Source organism: Podarcis pityusensis (assembly GCF_964106645.2).
Source record: "Podarcis pityusensis genome assembly, chromosome: 2".
Classification (NCBI taxonomy): domain Eukaryota; kingdom Metazoa; phylum Chordata; class Lepidosauria; order Squamata; family Lacertidae; genus Podarcis; species Podarcis pityusensis.
In genome coordinates, this window is record NC_138029.1 from 15,839,816 (window position 1) to 15,853,715 (window position 13,900).

The window sequence follows — 13,900 nt, forward strand, 5'->3', positions numbered from 1 at the left end:
TTCCTATGCCCCACAAATAACCCAGAGATGCATTTTAAATAAAAGGACACATTCTACTCATGTAAAAACACGCTGATTCCCGGACCGTCCGTGGGCCGGATTGAGAAGGCGATTGGGCCGCATCCAGCCCATGGGCCTTAGGTTGCTTATCCCTGATCCAGACCCAAGCTGTTTATGCCAAGTGCAAATGGCCCTCCAGGTGTTGTTGGACTGAACTGAATGGAGAAGTAGGGTGGCCAGGTGTCCTGCTCTCCAGGCTCCTCTTTTTGAAGGACTGCCCCATCCCAAGTCCGTGTTAATGATAAAGAACCCTACAAATAGGGGGCTTGAAGCTGCCCATCAAGGATCCGCACCTGGACAGGCCCACAGGTCAGATTCTTCCCCACAGCGTTGAGATATTCTTCCACTGAAATTATGTCCAAATTTGCTTCTTCGTCTGTAGATTAGCACGCACAAATTTTTATACAGATTGGTGCCTGTGGCGATCACACAGGGTTCCCGGACGTTTGACGGTCTATTGATCCCTGTGCCACCACTGTGCTCGCTTCCCCGCTGCTACCAACCCGTACCAACTCGGGTACACACTGAGTCCAGACAGTTGTAAAAATTAAACCAAATAAACAAGTTTATTTTATAAGCATTAACAAGTTTATTAACAAGGTTAATAAATAAATAAATAACACACACACACACACACACACACTCTATATAGTAATAATTATAAATAATAAATAATAATAAATAAATAAATAAACAAGGTTAATTAAAAAAAAAAAGTTTATTAACAAGGTTTCTCAGATAATTTTCTTGTCAGTTTCTTAACCTTAGTTTCTTTACCGGCCTATACCTTCCTAATACCTTCTGACTGATTATCTCAGCTGTTTGACTGACTCCTCTTAACAGATTCTTTCCCTCTCTCACATGAGACTAGCCCTACCCACAGACTTATCCTCCCTCTCTCTTCTCCAACTCCAGACTTCAGACTGACTTCTTAATAACTCTAACTCTAACTCCTCCCCTTGGGTTCCTATAGGTTAGTCATTTTACAATTAGTTAGCCCTTTCCTTATGAACCCAGTATGATGTCACACACCTAGGAGGGCAAACGCCACAGTGCCCTCTTTTGATTATGCATTTGGCTCCCGTCAGACTCGGCCATCATATTGGGTGGGCAGAGTTGATGGGAAGGGTGGCGCTGTGGGTTAAACCACAGAGCCTAGGACTTGCCAATCAGAAGGTTGGCAGTTCGAATCTCCGCGACGGGGTGAGCTCACGTTGTTCGGTCCCAGCTCCTGACAACCTAGCAGTTTGAAAGCGCATCAAAGTGCAAGTAGATAAATAGGTACCGCTCTGGTGGGAAGGTAAACACCGTTTCTGTGCGTTGCTCTGGTTCGCCAGAAGCGACTTAGTCATGCTGGCCACATGACCCGGAAGCTGTACGCCGGCTCCCTCGGCCAGTAGCGTGAGATGAGCGCCGCAACTCCAGAGTCGGTCATGACTGGACCTAATGGTCAGGGGTCCCTTTACCTTTACCTTCTAAGAGTCCAGCAACAATCTGGAGGACCACAGGGGTCTGCATCTCTGATTTAAGGCAAGCAGGTGTACTGGAGCAGAAACAAAATGTCAGGCTATTTTGAGGGTTCTGTATCTGTTTCCGTTACAGTCCCAGCAGTGTGGGCTGTAAATAAGGATCACATGATCCAAGCAACGGGAGAATGAAATCCTAACAGAAGGGGATGCTTTTCCCCTAAAAAAGGCTTGTTGATTCATTTCGGGCAACAGGGTTGTTTGCTCAATTCAGCCCTTCTCCATCCATACGGCCACCATAGGTGACTTTTGCACATCTTTTATCAACGTGTCTGGGAAGTCGCACGTTTAAGTAGGTGCTGTGTGCATTGTGATTGCCCTGCCCTCAGCTGGAGCTGTGGCTGTGAAGCACAGGTACATAGCTGTCAACTTTTCCCTTTTCTTGCGAGGAATCCTATTTGGAATAAGGGAATTTCCCTTTAAAAAAGGGAACCGTTGACAGCTATGCACAGGTGAGAGGTTCGAAACACTGCCAGCCAGCTATTAAAAATCTGTTTCTGAGTGCCACATGCATGTCTGTTTGGAGCACGGCCCCAAAATCTAATAATAATAATAATAATAATAATAATTATTATTATTATTATTATTATTATTATTATTTATACCCCGCCCATCTGGCTGAGTTTCCCCAGCCACTCTGGGCGGCTCCCAATCAAATGTTAAAAACAGTACAGCACTAAACGTTAAAAAGGTCCCTAAACAGGGCTGCCTTCAGATGTCTTTTAAAGATAGGATAGCTGCTTATTTCCTTCACATCTGAAGGGAGGGCATTCCACAGGGCGGGCGCCACTACCGAGAAGGCCCTCTGTCTGGTTCCCTGTAACCTCACTTCTCGCAATGAGGGAACCACCAGAAGGCCCTCAGCGCTGGACCTCAGCGTCCGGGCAGAACGATGGGAGTGGAGATGCTCCTTCAGGTCTACTGGGCCGAGGCCGTTTAGGGCTTTAAAGGTCAGCACCAACACTTTGAATTGTGCTCGAAAACGTACTGGGAGCCAATGCAGATCTCTCAGGACCGGTGTTATGTGGTCCCGGCGGCCACTCCCAGTCACCAGTCTAGCTGCCGCAATAGCACTGAAAATGGTGGAATATGTTTTTTTAAGAATCTTGGAGGTTGGTGGGTTTTCTTTACTCCATTCTCATTTTAGCCATGACATAGTTCCTTTTTTTTCTTTTCTCCTTCTCGGCTCAGAAGCGCGGAGTCTCCTCGGAGGAGGAAGAAGGCGAGGTAGACAGCGAAGTCGAGCTCCCTCTCCGACAAAGGTGAGTGTTTGCCTGGGTTAGCCTAGTACGACTGGTGGAAGATGGGGGTGGTTAGCCCCGAGTCCCCCCCCCCCACACAATAGAATCAATCTCTGTGCAACAGTAGATCAGACATTACTATGAAGCTGGAGGAGTCAGAACAGGTGAAAGAAATGTCTTCACACAACTGGCTTTGGACTCATCTGGCAGGCTCCTGTTGTTTGTTTATTTTGTGTCATTAGAGCACCTCAGGGGTGGGGTAACCTCTGGCCCAGGAGCCAGTCTTAAAATCATAAAGTTGTGGAGTTGGAAGGGACCCTAAGGGTCATCTAGTGCAACCCCCTGCAACGCAACAACCGAGCTAACAAGCCAGCCAAGGCATTGAGTTTGACCCACAAGGCCATTCTTCCCCAACCCTCAGCTGAAATCATCTGTCAGTTGTGCACCGGTTGTGAGGGCCTGTTCCCTGCTGGAGAGAATTGTTCTTGATAGGTGAAGTGGCCGTTCAGCATCTGCTGAAAAATGCTTTGATGGATGGCCAGCACCTTCCTTCCTCTTTTTAAAAAAACAAATTAATAATAATAATAATAATAAATAAATTTTATTTATATCCCGCCCTCCCCAGCCGAAGCCGGGCTCAGGGCGGCTAACAACAATAAAACAGTACAAAAGTACAGCACAAACAACACTCTAAAATCATTCATTATAAAATTAATTAATTCAAGCCACTGGCAACCATTGGGCCAGAGCTCCGCGACGATTGCCGAGGGAGGGAGTCAGGCTGTGCCCTGGCCAAAGGCCTGGTGGAACAGCTCTGTCTTGCAGGCCCTGCGGAAAGATGTCAAGTCCCGCAGGGCCCTGGTCTCTTGTGACAGAGTGTTCCACCAGATCGGAGCCACGGCCGAAAAAGCCCTGGCTCTAGTTGAGGCCAGCCTAACTTCTCTGTGGCCTAGGACCTCCAAGATGTTTTTGTTTACAGACCGTAGGTTCCTCTGTGGGACATACCAGGAGAGGCGGTCCCGTAGGTACGAGGGTCCTAGGCCGTATAGGGCTTTAAAGGTTAAAACCAGCACCTTAAACCTGATCCTGTACTCCACCGGGAGCCAGTGCAGCTGGTATAGCACCGGGTGAATGTGATCTCGCAGCGAAGACCCCATAAGGAGTCTCGCCGCAGCATTCTGCACCCGCTGGAGTTTCTGGGTCAGTCTCAAGGGCAGCCCCACGTAGAGCGAGTTACAATAATCCAGTCTGGAGGGGACCGTCGCGTGGATCACAGTGGCTAGGTCAGGGCGAGAGAGGTAAGGAGCCAACTGCTTAGCTTGGCGGAGATGGAAAATGCCGCCTTTGTTGTAGCTGCAATCTGCGCCTCCATGGAAAGGGAGGTGTCGAAGATTACACCCAAACTCTTAACGGACGGTGCTGGCACTAATTGCGCCTCCGCAAGAGATGGGAGTTGCCCCCCCAATCCCATATTATCCCGTCCCAGCCAGAGGACCTCTGTCTTTGAAGGATTTAGCTTCAACCGGCTCCCACATAACCATCCAGCCACAAAAATACAAATTTAAAAGCTGACTTTCCACCTCCGTATGTTCTTTCTTTTTTCCTCCCTCTGGCACTCTGGTCAGTGACTGAAATACAGTGGTACCTCGGTTTTCAAACGTCTCAGACGTCGAAATTTCAACTTTCGAATGCCGAAAACCCAGAACTGTGTCGGTTTTCGAAAGCTTTTCAAAAGCCAAACATGACACACCTTCTGTATTGAGTTTTCCGGATGTAAATGCTTTCGGAAATTAATACTTCAGTTTTCAAACGTTTCAGAAGTCGAATTGTCTTCCAGAACAGGTTACATTCGAAAACTGAGGTACCACTATAAATCGATTCATTTCCTCCCCTCGTTGCTGTCCCAAGTACAATATCTTTTCCAATTTTCATTTCAAAATCCACTCATCCCATCTCCCTTCACATTGCACGAACAAGTACAGTGGTACCTTGTGTTACGTACCGTCCCCTTTACGAACGCTGCGGGTTACGCGCTCCGCTAACCCGGAAGTAGATGCCCCTTGTTGCGAACTTTGCCCCAGGTTGCGAGCAGAAGTTGCGCTCTGGCAGTGTGGCAGCAGCGGGAGGCGCCATTAGCGAAAGCGCACCTCATGTTACGAGCGGTTTCCTGTTACGAACAGACCTCCGGAACGGATTAAGTACGTAACATGAGGTGCCACTGTACCAATTTCTACTCTGACTTTTATACACGATTATAACCTTTCCTCAAAAAAGTTGAATACTGTAGGGGAAATCCTCTTTTACCTATGTATAATACTCATTAGTCCGTTTTAAAATCGGATGACCTGCATCTTCCAAGGCAGTCTGTTCAACGGGCAAACCGCTTAGACAACCAGAAAACCATTCCTTAATGCAGACACACATTCCCTGGGTGCAGCCATCCCATAGCTCAGGGATGTAGCCAACATGGTACCCTCCACATTTTGTGGGACTCCAGCTCCCATCTCTAACCATGGGCCACGGTCAGTGCCGGATTTACGTATAAGCTAAACAAGCTATAACTTAGGGCCCCACTCTCTTGGGGGCCCCCAAAATTTTTAAAGGAAAAAAAACCTGGATGTCCATTTCCAAAATATAAGATTAAAAAAAAAACCCAAAACCTACATACAGCAATGTTGTTTTGTGTTGTCTAGGCTCCTATTTGTTATGTGCAAATGGCTTGAGATACCTATTGGGTCCATAAATTATCAGACAGTGGGCGCTCGGGTTGCGAACCTTGATCCGTGCAGGAAGCACGTTCGCAACCCGCAGCGTCCACAACCTGCAGCGCTGCACATGCGCGGGTCGCGATTCTGCACTTCTGCGCATGCACAAAGCGCAATTTAGCGCTTTGTGCAAGCACCGAAACCCAGAAGCAACCCATTCCGGTACTTCCAGGTTCGGTGCGGTGCACAACCCGAAATCGCGCAACTTGAAGAGTCTGTAACCCGAGGTATAGCATATATTCAACACACAAAAAAGCGACAATTTGTAGTTGACAAAGGACGGCTGGACATATAAAGGGCCCCATTACCTTCAGTAGCTCAGGGCCTCATCAAACCTAACTCTGGCCCTGGCCACAGTGGCTGAGTTGGAGGCCAGTGAGGTTGACTAGCCTGGCACCCCCATGTTGCCAGAGGGCTTCATGTTTTCTCTCTCTCTCTCCTGACCCAGGTGGCCTCAAGCGATGAGCAAGCGGCAGTCGCTCTCCACTTTCAGCTCCGAGAACTTCTCCGATGGGGACGGCGAGGAGGGCACTGCCAGCGAGGGCACCACAGCATCCCACAGCGGCGGCACGCCAGATGTGGCCAGCACCAACACAGACGAACGCCTGGATGCCGAGCGCTCGGATGACGACATCCTGGGGCACTCGGACGGGCTGTCCGAAAAGGAGGCGGCCATCCAGTTTGTCAAACGCCAGCTCAGTGCTGAGCAGAACCCTGGAGAGGTGGGTGCAGTGCGAGAATGGGAGGGTGCTGGCATCCATTTCAGCTGCCGGGACTTTGTTTTTCCTGTGGGTTTCCCCCTGGTGGTGAACCTGGGCGGTGCAGGAGCTTTGAGAAGGCTGCGAGGTCACTTTTACTGGTGCAGGAAAGCCCAAAACGTAGGTTACCTGCAGCCCTGAAAGCCATTGCCTGTTCCTGCACCTACTGGTTTTGGTGGCTTCTGGTCTGTTGTTAATGTGCATAAGACTGCACCATCAGCAGACGTGGAAGCGGGCAGAATTCAGCCTTGTGAGTGGATTGGCTCACTATTTTATTTTTACAGTGGTGCCTCGCAAGACGAAATTAATCCGTTCCGCGAGTGTCTTCGTCTAGCGGTTTTTTCGTCTTGCGAAGCAACCCTATTAGCGGCTTAACGGATTAGCGCTATTAGCGGTTTAGCGGCTATTAAAGGCTTATCGGATTAGCAGATTAGCTGCTAAAAGGCTATTAAAGGCTTAGCGGCTTAGATAAAGGGGGGGGGGAGCAAAAAAAAAATCTCAAGACTCGCAAGACATTTTCGTCTTGCGAAGCAAGCCCATAGGGAAATTCGTCCTGCGAAGCAACTCAAAAACGGAAAACCCTTTCGTCTAGCGGGTTTTCCGTCTTGCGAGGCATTCGTCTTGCGGGGCACCACTGTACATCATTAAATTTCAAGCTGCATAGGAGGGCCGCCTTTTTGGAAAAAGTTCCCAAGCCAGAAAGAGAACCGAGTGAGATTGCCAGCGTTCAACCCCTCTCCCTGACAAACCCTTTGCCCTTCCCTGCGCCTAGCAGAAGGAACCTAAATGTGGATCACATGCAAGATTAGCTTTTTCATTTTTCTGGGTGTGGAATATTTGCTTTAAAGGATCCTGCTGCCCTCTCAAAGTTAAAGGTAAAGGTAAAGGGACCCCTGACCATTAGGTCCAGTTGTGGCCGACTCTGGGGTTGCAGCGCTCATCTCGCTTTATTGGCCAAGGGAGCCGGCACACAGCTTCCGGGTCATGTGGTCAGCATGACTAAGCCGCTTCTGGCGAACCAGAGCAGTGCACAGAAACGCCATTTACCTTCCCACCAGAGTGATACCTATTTATCTACTTGCACTTTGACGTGCTTTTGAACTGCTAGGTTGGCAGGAGCAGGGACTGAGCAACGGAAGCTCACTCTGTCGTGGGGAATCGAACCGCTGACCTTCTGATCGGCAAGCCCTAGGCTCTGTGGTTTAACCCACAGTGCCACCCGCATCGAGGTTGCTGGGCTGCAAATCACGTCAGCCCTGGGACAGTGGGAGCCATGGTCCAGTCGCATCTGGAAGGTCCCAGGTCCCCCATCCCAACTTTAATGATGAGTATGCACTGGTATGATGGAAGTGGGCAGGAAAAGGTTTCCTCCCTCTCTCACAGCAATGTTTAAACATCCGGTGAAGCTGAATGTCGGGAGATTCAGGACAGACAAAAACTTCTTCATGCAGGGCATAGTTAAGCTGTGGAACTCATGTCCACAAGGGGCAACGATGGCCATTTTGAAAGAGGATTAAATGCATTCAAGGAGGATAAGTCTATCAGTGGCTACTAGTCATGACCGCTATGCTCTGCCTCTACCGTCAAGAGGCGGTATGCTTCTAAATATCAGATTGAGGGGAGTGTTGTTGCAATGATGTCCTGCTTGCGTTCTTTCCTCAGACATCTGGTTGGCCACTGTAAGAACAGGATGCTGGACTAGGTGAGGGACTGGCCTGATCCAGCAGAGCATTGGTTAAAGCTTCTTCCTTGCAGCCCAATTCAGGGCCACAGGTGGCCTCATGCTGGGTGTTCATCAGTATGCAGATGATACCCAGCTCTACCTCTCTTTTAAATTAGAACCAGTGAAGGCATTGAAGGTCCTGTGTGAGTGTCTGGAGGTGGTTGGAGGATGGATGGCGGCAAACAGTTTGAGGTTGAATCCTGACAAGGCAGAAGTACTGTTTTGGGGGAACAGGGGGCGGGCAGGTGTGGAGGACTCTCTGGTCCTGAATGGGGTAACTGTGCCTCTCGCAGACTGGGGCACGAGTCATTTTGGGCTCACAGCTGTCCATGGAGACGCAGGTCAATTCCGTGTCCAGGGCAGCTGTCTACCAGCTCCACCTGGTATGCAAGCTGAGACCCTACCTGCCTGCGGACTGTCTCGCCAGAGTGGTGCATGCTCTAGTTATCTCCCACTTGGACTGCACTGCGCTCTACATGGGGCTACCTTTGAAGGTGACTTGGAAACTACAATTAATCCAGAATGCGGCAGCTAGACTGGTGAGTGGGAGTGGTCGCCATATAACACCGGTCTTGAAAGACCTACATTGGCTCCCAGTACGTTTCTGAGCACAATTCAAAGTGTTGGTGCTGACCTTTAAAGCCCTAAACAGCCTCGGTCCTGTATACCTGAAGGAGCATCTCCACCCCCATCGTTCAGCCTGGATACTGAGGTCCAGCACCGAGGGCCTTCTGGCGGTTCCCTCACTGCAAGAAGCGAAGTTACAGGGAACCACAGGGCCTTCTTGGTAGTGGCACCCGCCCTGTGGAACGCCCTCCCTTCAGATGCCAAGGAAATAAACAACTACAATGGTACCTCTGGTTACGAACTTAATTCATTCCGGAGGCCGTTCTTAAGCTGAAACCGTTCTTATCCTGAGGCGTGCTTTTGCTAATGGGGCCTCCTGCTGCGAACGATTTCCGTTCGCATCCTGGGCAAAGTTCGCAACCAAGAGAAGGTACCTCCGGGCTAGCAGAGCTCGTAACTTGAAGCGTTCGTAACCAGAAGCATTTGTATCCAGAGGTACCACTGTATCTGCCTTTTAGAAGACCTCTGAAGGCAGCCCTGTATAGGGAAGTTTTTAATGTTTGATGTTTTATTGTGTTTTTAGTATTTTGTTGGGAGCCACCCAGAGGGGCTGGGGAAACCCAGCCGGGTGGGCTGGGTATAAATAATAAATTATTATTATTATTATTATATTATTGGGTATTATTTCTCCGCATGCCCCGATTTCCTCACACTCTCCCTCTCATTCCAGGACGCTGCTGCCTACGAGGATTCGGACTGCGACAGTGCCGAACTAGACCATTCAGGCAGCGGGGAGATGCAGAGACTTCAGGACATGCCCAGTTTGTGATTGCACCCGTTTGGCTTTTCCTTCCCCAGGTTGTACAGACCCCTGGCCCTTCCCTGCACCACGACCACCTCCCCAGATATTTATATAAATAATCTATAAAAGCTCTATATAAATCTATATATCTCATAATCTCTGGAAGGAGAGCCAGTGCGCCTCATCCCTGCGTCCCGTCCCTGCCTTCTTCTGGACTGGTTGTGGGGTCGAGGGCCCCTTCCCTGCCACCGGGGCTTGCAGTTTTCACTTGGGGCAGCTGGAGACGTGGAACAAACGGACACGCAAACCCTGCAGCCGTCAGCCCCACAACTAAGCAGGAGAGGCCTTCGATACACGCAGAGAGCAGAGTCGATCCCTTCTGTTCTGCTGCCTCATGAGTCTTGGACATTGTGGGCCCCGGCTGAGGACCAACGAGCTCTAACCAGGCCCAGGGAGTCAGCGATGGGCCCGTGGGGCAGAGAGAGAAGACCCGGGCTGGGGAATGGTGCGTTCTTCTACCAAAGGAAGCGGCAAGGAGCTCTCGGCGCACTGGCAAGGCTCAAACATCTTAGCTGGACCAGGCACATTGCAGGTGCCAGACTGTTTCTGATCTGGACTCAATGCATGTTTGGGCCGCAGTCAGCACGGAAACCTCCCCCTACCCAGAGCTTGGGAATAAGTTGTTTTCCTTCCCCTTGCCCCCAATATAGCCCTCCCCAAAAGTAACAACCAAAGCCTGAGCGCAACAAGCCCTCTTCTCTTCCAACAGTCCTTCCTTCCTCCCTCCCTCCCTCCCATACTGTATATATGTGTACACACACACACGGACACACACACACACACACACACACACACTTGATGTGGCCCATTCCAATGGTGGAATGGGGGGGAAACGTGCTCCATTTCTCCCCTGCTGGCACCAACATGCACTGCACTTTTCAAGTAATTTATTTATTTTTTAATTTATAACGAGAAATGTTTACATTTGCACTTAACACGTGTCTCTGTCAGATGGGTCTGTGTAACGAGGGGGGGGAGCGGGGAGGGAAGCGAGAGATAGAGAGATCGTGCGCACGGACGGACAAGGCAGGAATTGGGATTTCTGATCCCAACGCTCGATTCTGGCGAAAGCCTTTTAACGCTTAAAAAGGGGGAAGGGGAGTCTGTTGAGCGTACCCCGGCGAGGAAGAATCCCCTTTCCTCTTGGTTTCTCAGGTGAAGGTCCTGGTTTGGAGAAATATGTCCCTCTCCTTTAACGTTTGTCGTTTATTTGTGTTTGGTTAAAAACACCAAGGGTGTGAGAGCTTAGCGCAGGGGTGGACGCGAAAGGGTTTTAAAAAAGAGAGAAAGGGGAAAACCCCGCTCCTGGTGCAAAAAGATAAACTAAGGCAGGGTTTCTCAGCCACAGATTTTGGGACCAGCACATTTCCACCCACCCTCTGCCATTTTGACAAAGCAGCCTGGGTGGCGGAGGTGGGGGGCAACTAAGCCGAGACTACTGGGAAAGAGACGAGTTCCTGAAACGAAGCTGAACTGGCTAAACAATGTCTTCCTCTGCTCACTAAGCACTATGAGCTGTGGCTTTTGTGACACCCCCTGCCCAGCTTATTTGCATATGGGGGGGTCCCCCCTCCAGTGCACATTCTGCCTCCTGCCGGATCCTTGCTCACAGTCCTTACCAGAACAGCAGCGAAACAGATAACAGTGCACCTCAATGCTTGCAAAATACACCTGGCTTGATTTGTGACATGTTAACAGGGGGTGTCCCTGCTTGGCCATCTGATTTCCTTCTATGGGGGGGGCTGGCTGTGAGTCGCTCTCTCCCATCGTCAAAAGCCCTCTCCCCTTACACACCTGCTCGCCTTCCCCAGACGCGAGCTGCAGAATGGAAACCAAGTCCGGCATTTTAACCGCAATGCATGCTCCGGTTCAAAAGACCTGCCCGTTTTGCCAGCAGCATTGCCCTGGTGCTAATTCCCTTTCTGCCCACAAGGGGGCAGGGGTTGCCTGCCCTTCCTTGCCTGGTTTTATTGCCGCAGCTGCTTTTTCTTCCTATTTAAGGGGGAATGCAGCAGCTTTTGGTGGAGAGAATTCAGTGCAACCAGGAGTAGGCTTTGCATGATGCTGCACAAGCCTAACACAGAAGCCTGAGCATGCTAGAGCCACATTTGAGAGGTGCTGCCACTGATGGTGCTAAATCAGATTGACTAGGGACATGAGATGTTGCAAGGCAGCAGATAGCCTCCAGAAGCCCCTGCCGTATGCCTGCTGTTCCACCTGCTGTGGTGCTAAGAGTGGCATGCTGGGAAATTTCTTTCCACTGCCCACTAATCCAAGGCCCCCATGCGCCATTGCTACACCAGCTTTGCTTTAGGGATCTGATCTGCTACAGTGCAAACAAAGGCAGCCCATTCTTCAGCTAGGCTCATGTGGACAGTCTCCTTCAGCTCTAATTCAGCAGGTTCATTCTGTGTCCAGGGCAGCTGTCTACCAGTTCCATCTGGTACGCAGGCTGAGACCCTATCTGCCCACAGACTGTCTCGCCAGAGTGATGCATGCTCTAGTTATCTCCCGCTTGGACTACTGCAATGCGCTCTATGTGGGGCTACCTTTGAAGGTGACCCGGAAACTGCAATTAATCCAGAATGCGGCAGGTAGACTGGTGACTGGGAGTGGCCGCCGGGACCACGTAACACCGGTCCTGAGAGATCTGCATTGGCTCCCAGTACGTTTCCGAGCACAATTCAAAGTGTTGGTGTTGACCTTTAAAGCCCTAAATGGCCTCGGTCCTGTATACCTGAAGGAGCGTCTCCACCCCCATCGTTCAGCCAGGACACTGAGATCCAGCGCCGAGGGCCTTCTGGCGGTTCCCTCATTGCGAGAAGTGAGGTTACAGGGAACCAGACAGAGGGCCTTCTCGGTAGTGGCACCCGCCCTGTGGAACGCCCTCCCACCAGATGTGAAGGAAATAAGCAGCTATCCTATCTTTAAAAGACATCTGAAGGCAGCCCTGTTTAGGGAAGTTTTTAATATTTAATGCTGTATTGTTTTTAACACTCGATTGGGAGCCGGCCCAGAGTGGTTGGGGAAACTCAGCCAGATGGGCAGGGTATAAATAATAAATTATTATTATTATTATTATTATTATTATTATTATTATTATTATTATTTAGACTGGCAGAAGAGATGTGTGTATTACTATATTGTTCTTTGCACAGCTGTACCTCCTCTGTTGGCTAAACAGAATCTGGCACTTAAAGCCAATTTCCATTGAAGAGAATTTTTTAGCCCACAGAGATGCATAGAACTGCAAAGAGCAATAAAAGTTTGAAGTCAGTGGGCACTGGCAGCTAGGAGTAGCAAGCACTCCACGCCCCCACCTACATGTTTGAATCTTCTGTACATTTGCAGTACAGCAGCCTCACACATGAGAACTAGCAAGATGCTTTTCAATAAAAAAGGAAACTTTAAGGTTCTCCCAATTTTGCACCACCTTTCTGCTTCCAGGCGGCTCCAGTTATCGTTACAGCTATTGCTTTTCCCACAGGGCAAAGAAAGGATTTCAAGATGCTTGAATATTTGTTGCTTTGTTTAAATAGGTTTTCAAAAGGGAGGAGGGAACCTCCCCACGAAAAATTGGTCAATCCCTTTAAAACTTGCAGCCCCTGTGATAATGCAACCAGTACTGTTTCCACTGGGGTCTCTTGAGGCCACAGGGCAGCGCCCACGTGCCCCCTGGTAGATGGTGTGAGCAGGGAACGTAAGCAGCACTCCCTAGCAGGTAAAGACAAAACACTGCACAACCTCCCTGAGATGTCAGAGCCCCTTTCTTCCATCACCTCGAGGCCCCAGGTCTTCCAGGCAAGAGCTCAGTTATAGGACATCTGAACAGATGGGCTAAAGGGATCGTGCCAAAAAGTCCATTAACTCCAACAGCAGGTAGGAAGAGGATGAAATCTGCCAGCTCTGCAGTTAGGTACACAGGACATTGCAAGCCAATCTCTAGCTGGCAGCAGTGTTTATTCAATACTGTAGAGTTACTCCAACCAAAGGCCAGAGCGGGAAACAGACTGCTCCCTACATACCGTATTTTTTGCACCATAACACTCACTTTTTTCCTCCTAAAAAGTAAGGGGAAATGTCTGTGCGTGTTATGGAGGGAATGCCTACGGGTGGCATGCCTGCGGATTTTCCTCCTCTAAAAACTACGTGCGTGTTATGGTCGGGTGCGTGTTATAGAGCGAAAAATACGGTACTTCCCCAGCAGTAAGGACAGCCAGAAGCCCTCCCTGTCACAGTCTTTCAAGCAAGGCGTGAGATTTCATGGGGGGCAGGATCTGAACTGGCATCTGCTAATGACGCACAAAGATTTAAAAGAACACAGCCAGTTCACACTAATCTTGTTTAAATATACTGCTTGGCCCATCCTGAAGACTTACGATGGCAAAGTAATCTTAA

At 49.7% G+C, this 13,900-nt stretch overlaps 1 protein-coding gene across 1 annotated transcript in view; it reads left to right on the forward strand.

Annotated features, from left to right (window-relative positions):
• MAP3K12 (mitogen-activated protein kinase kinase kinase 12) overlaps positions 1-11,586 on the forward strand; it is a 117,614-nt gene extending 106,028 nt beyond the window's left edge. Inside the window, exons 12-14 of the mRNA XM_080994475.1 lie at positions 2,778-2,848; positions 6,041-6,314; positions 9,371-11,586. Coding sequence (XP_080850601.1) covers positions 2,778-2,848; positions 6,041-6,314; positions 9,371-9,469 — 444 coding nt within the window. The 3' untranslated portion in view covers positions 9,470-11,586. The remainder of the gene's footprint in view (positions 1-2,777; positions 2,849-6,040; positions 6,315-9,370) is intronic.
• The last annotated feature ends 2,314 nt before the right edge of the window (positions 11,587-13,900 follow it).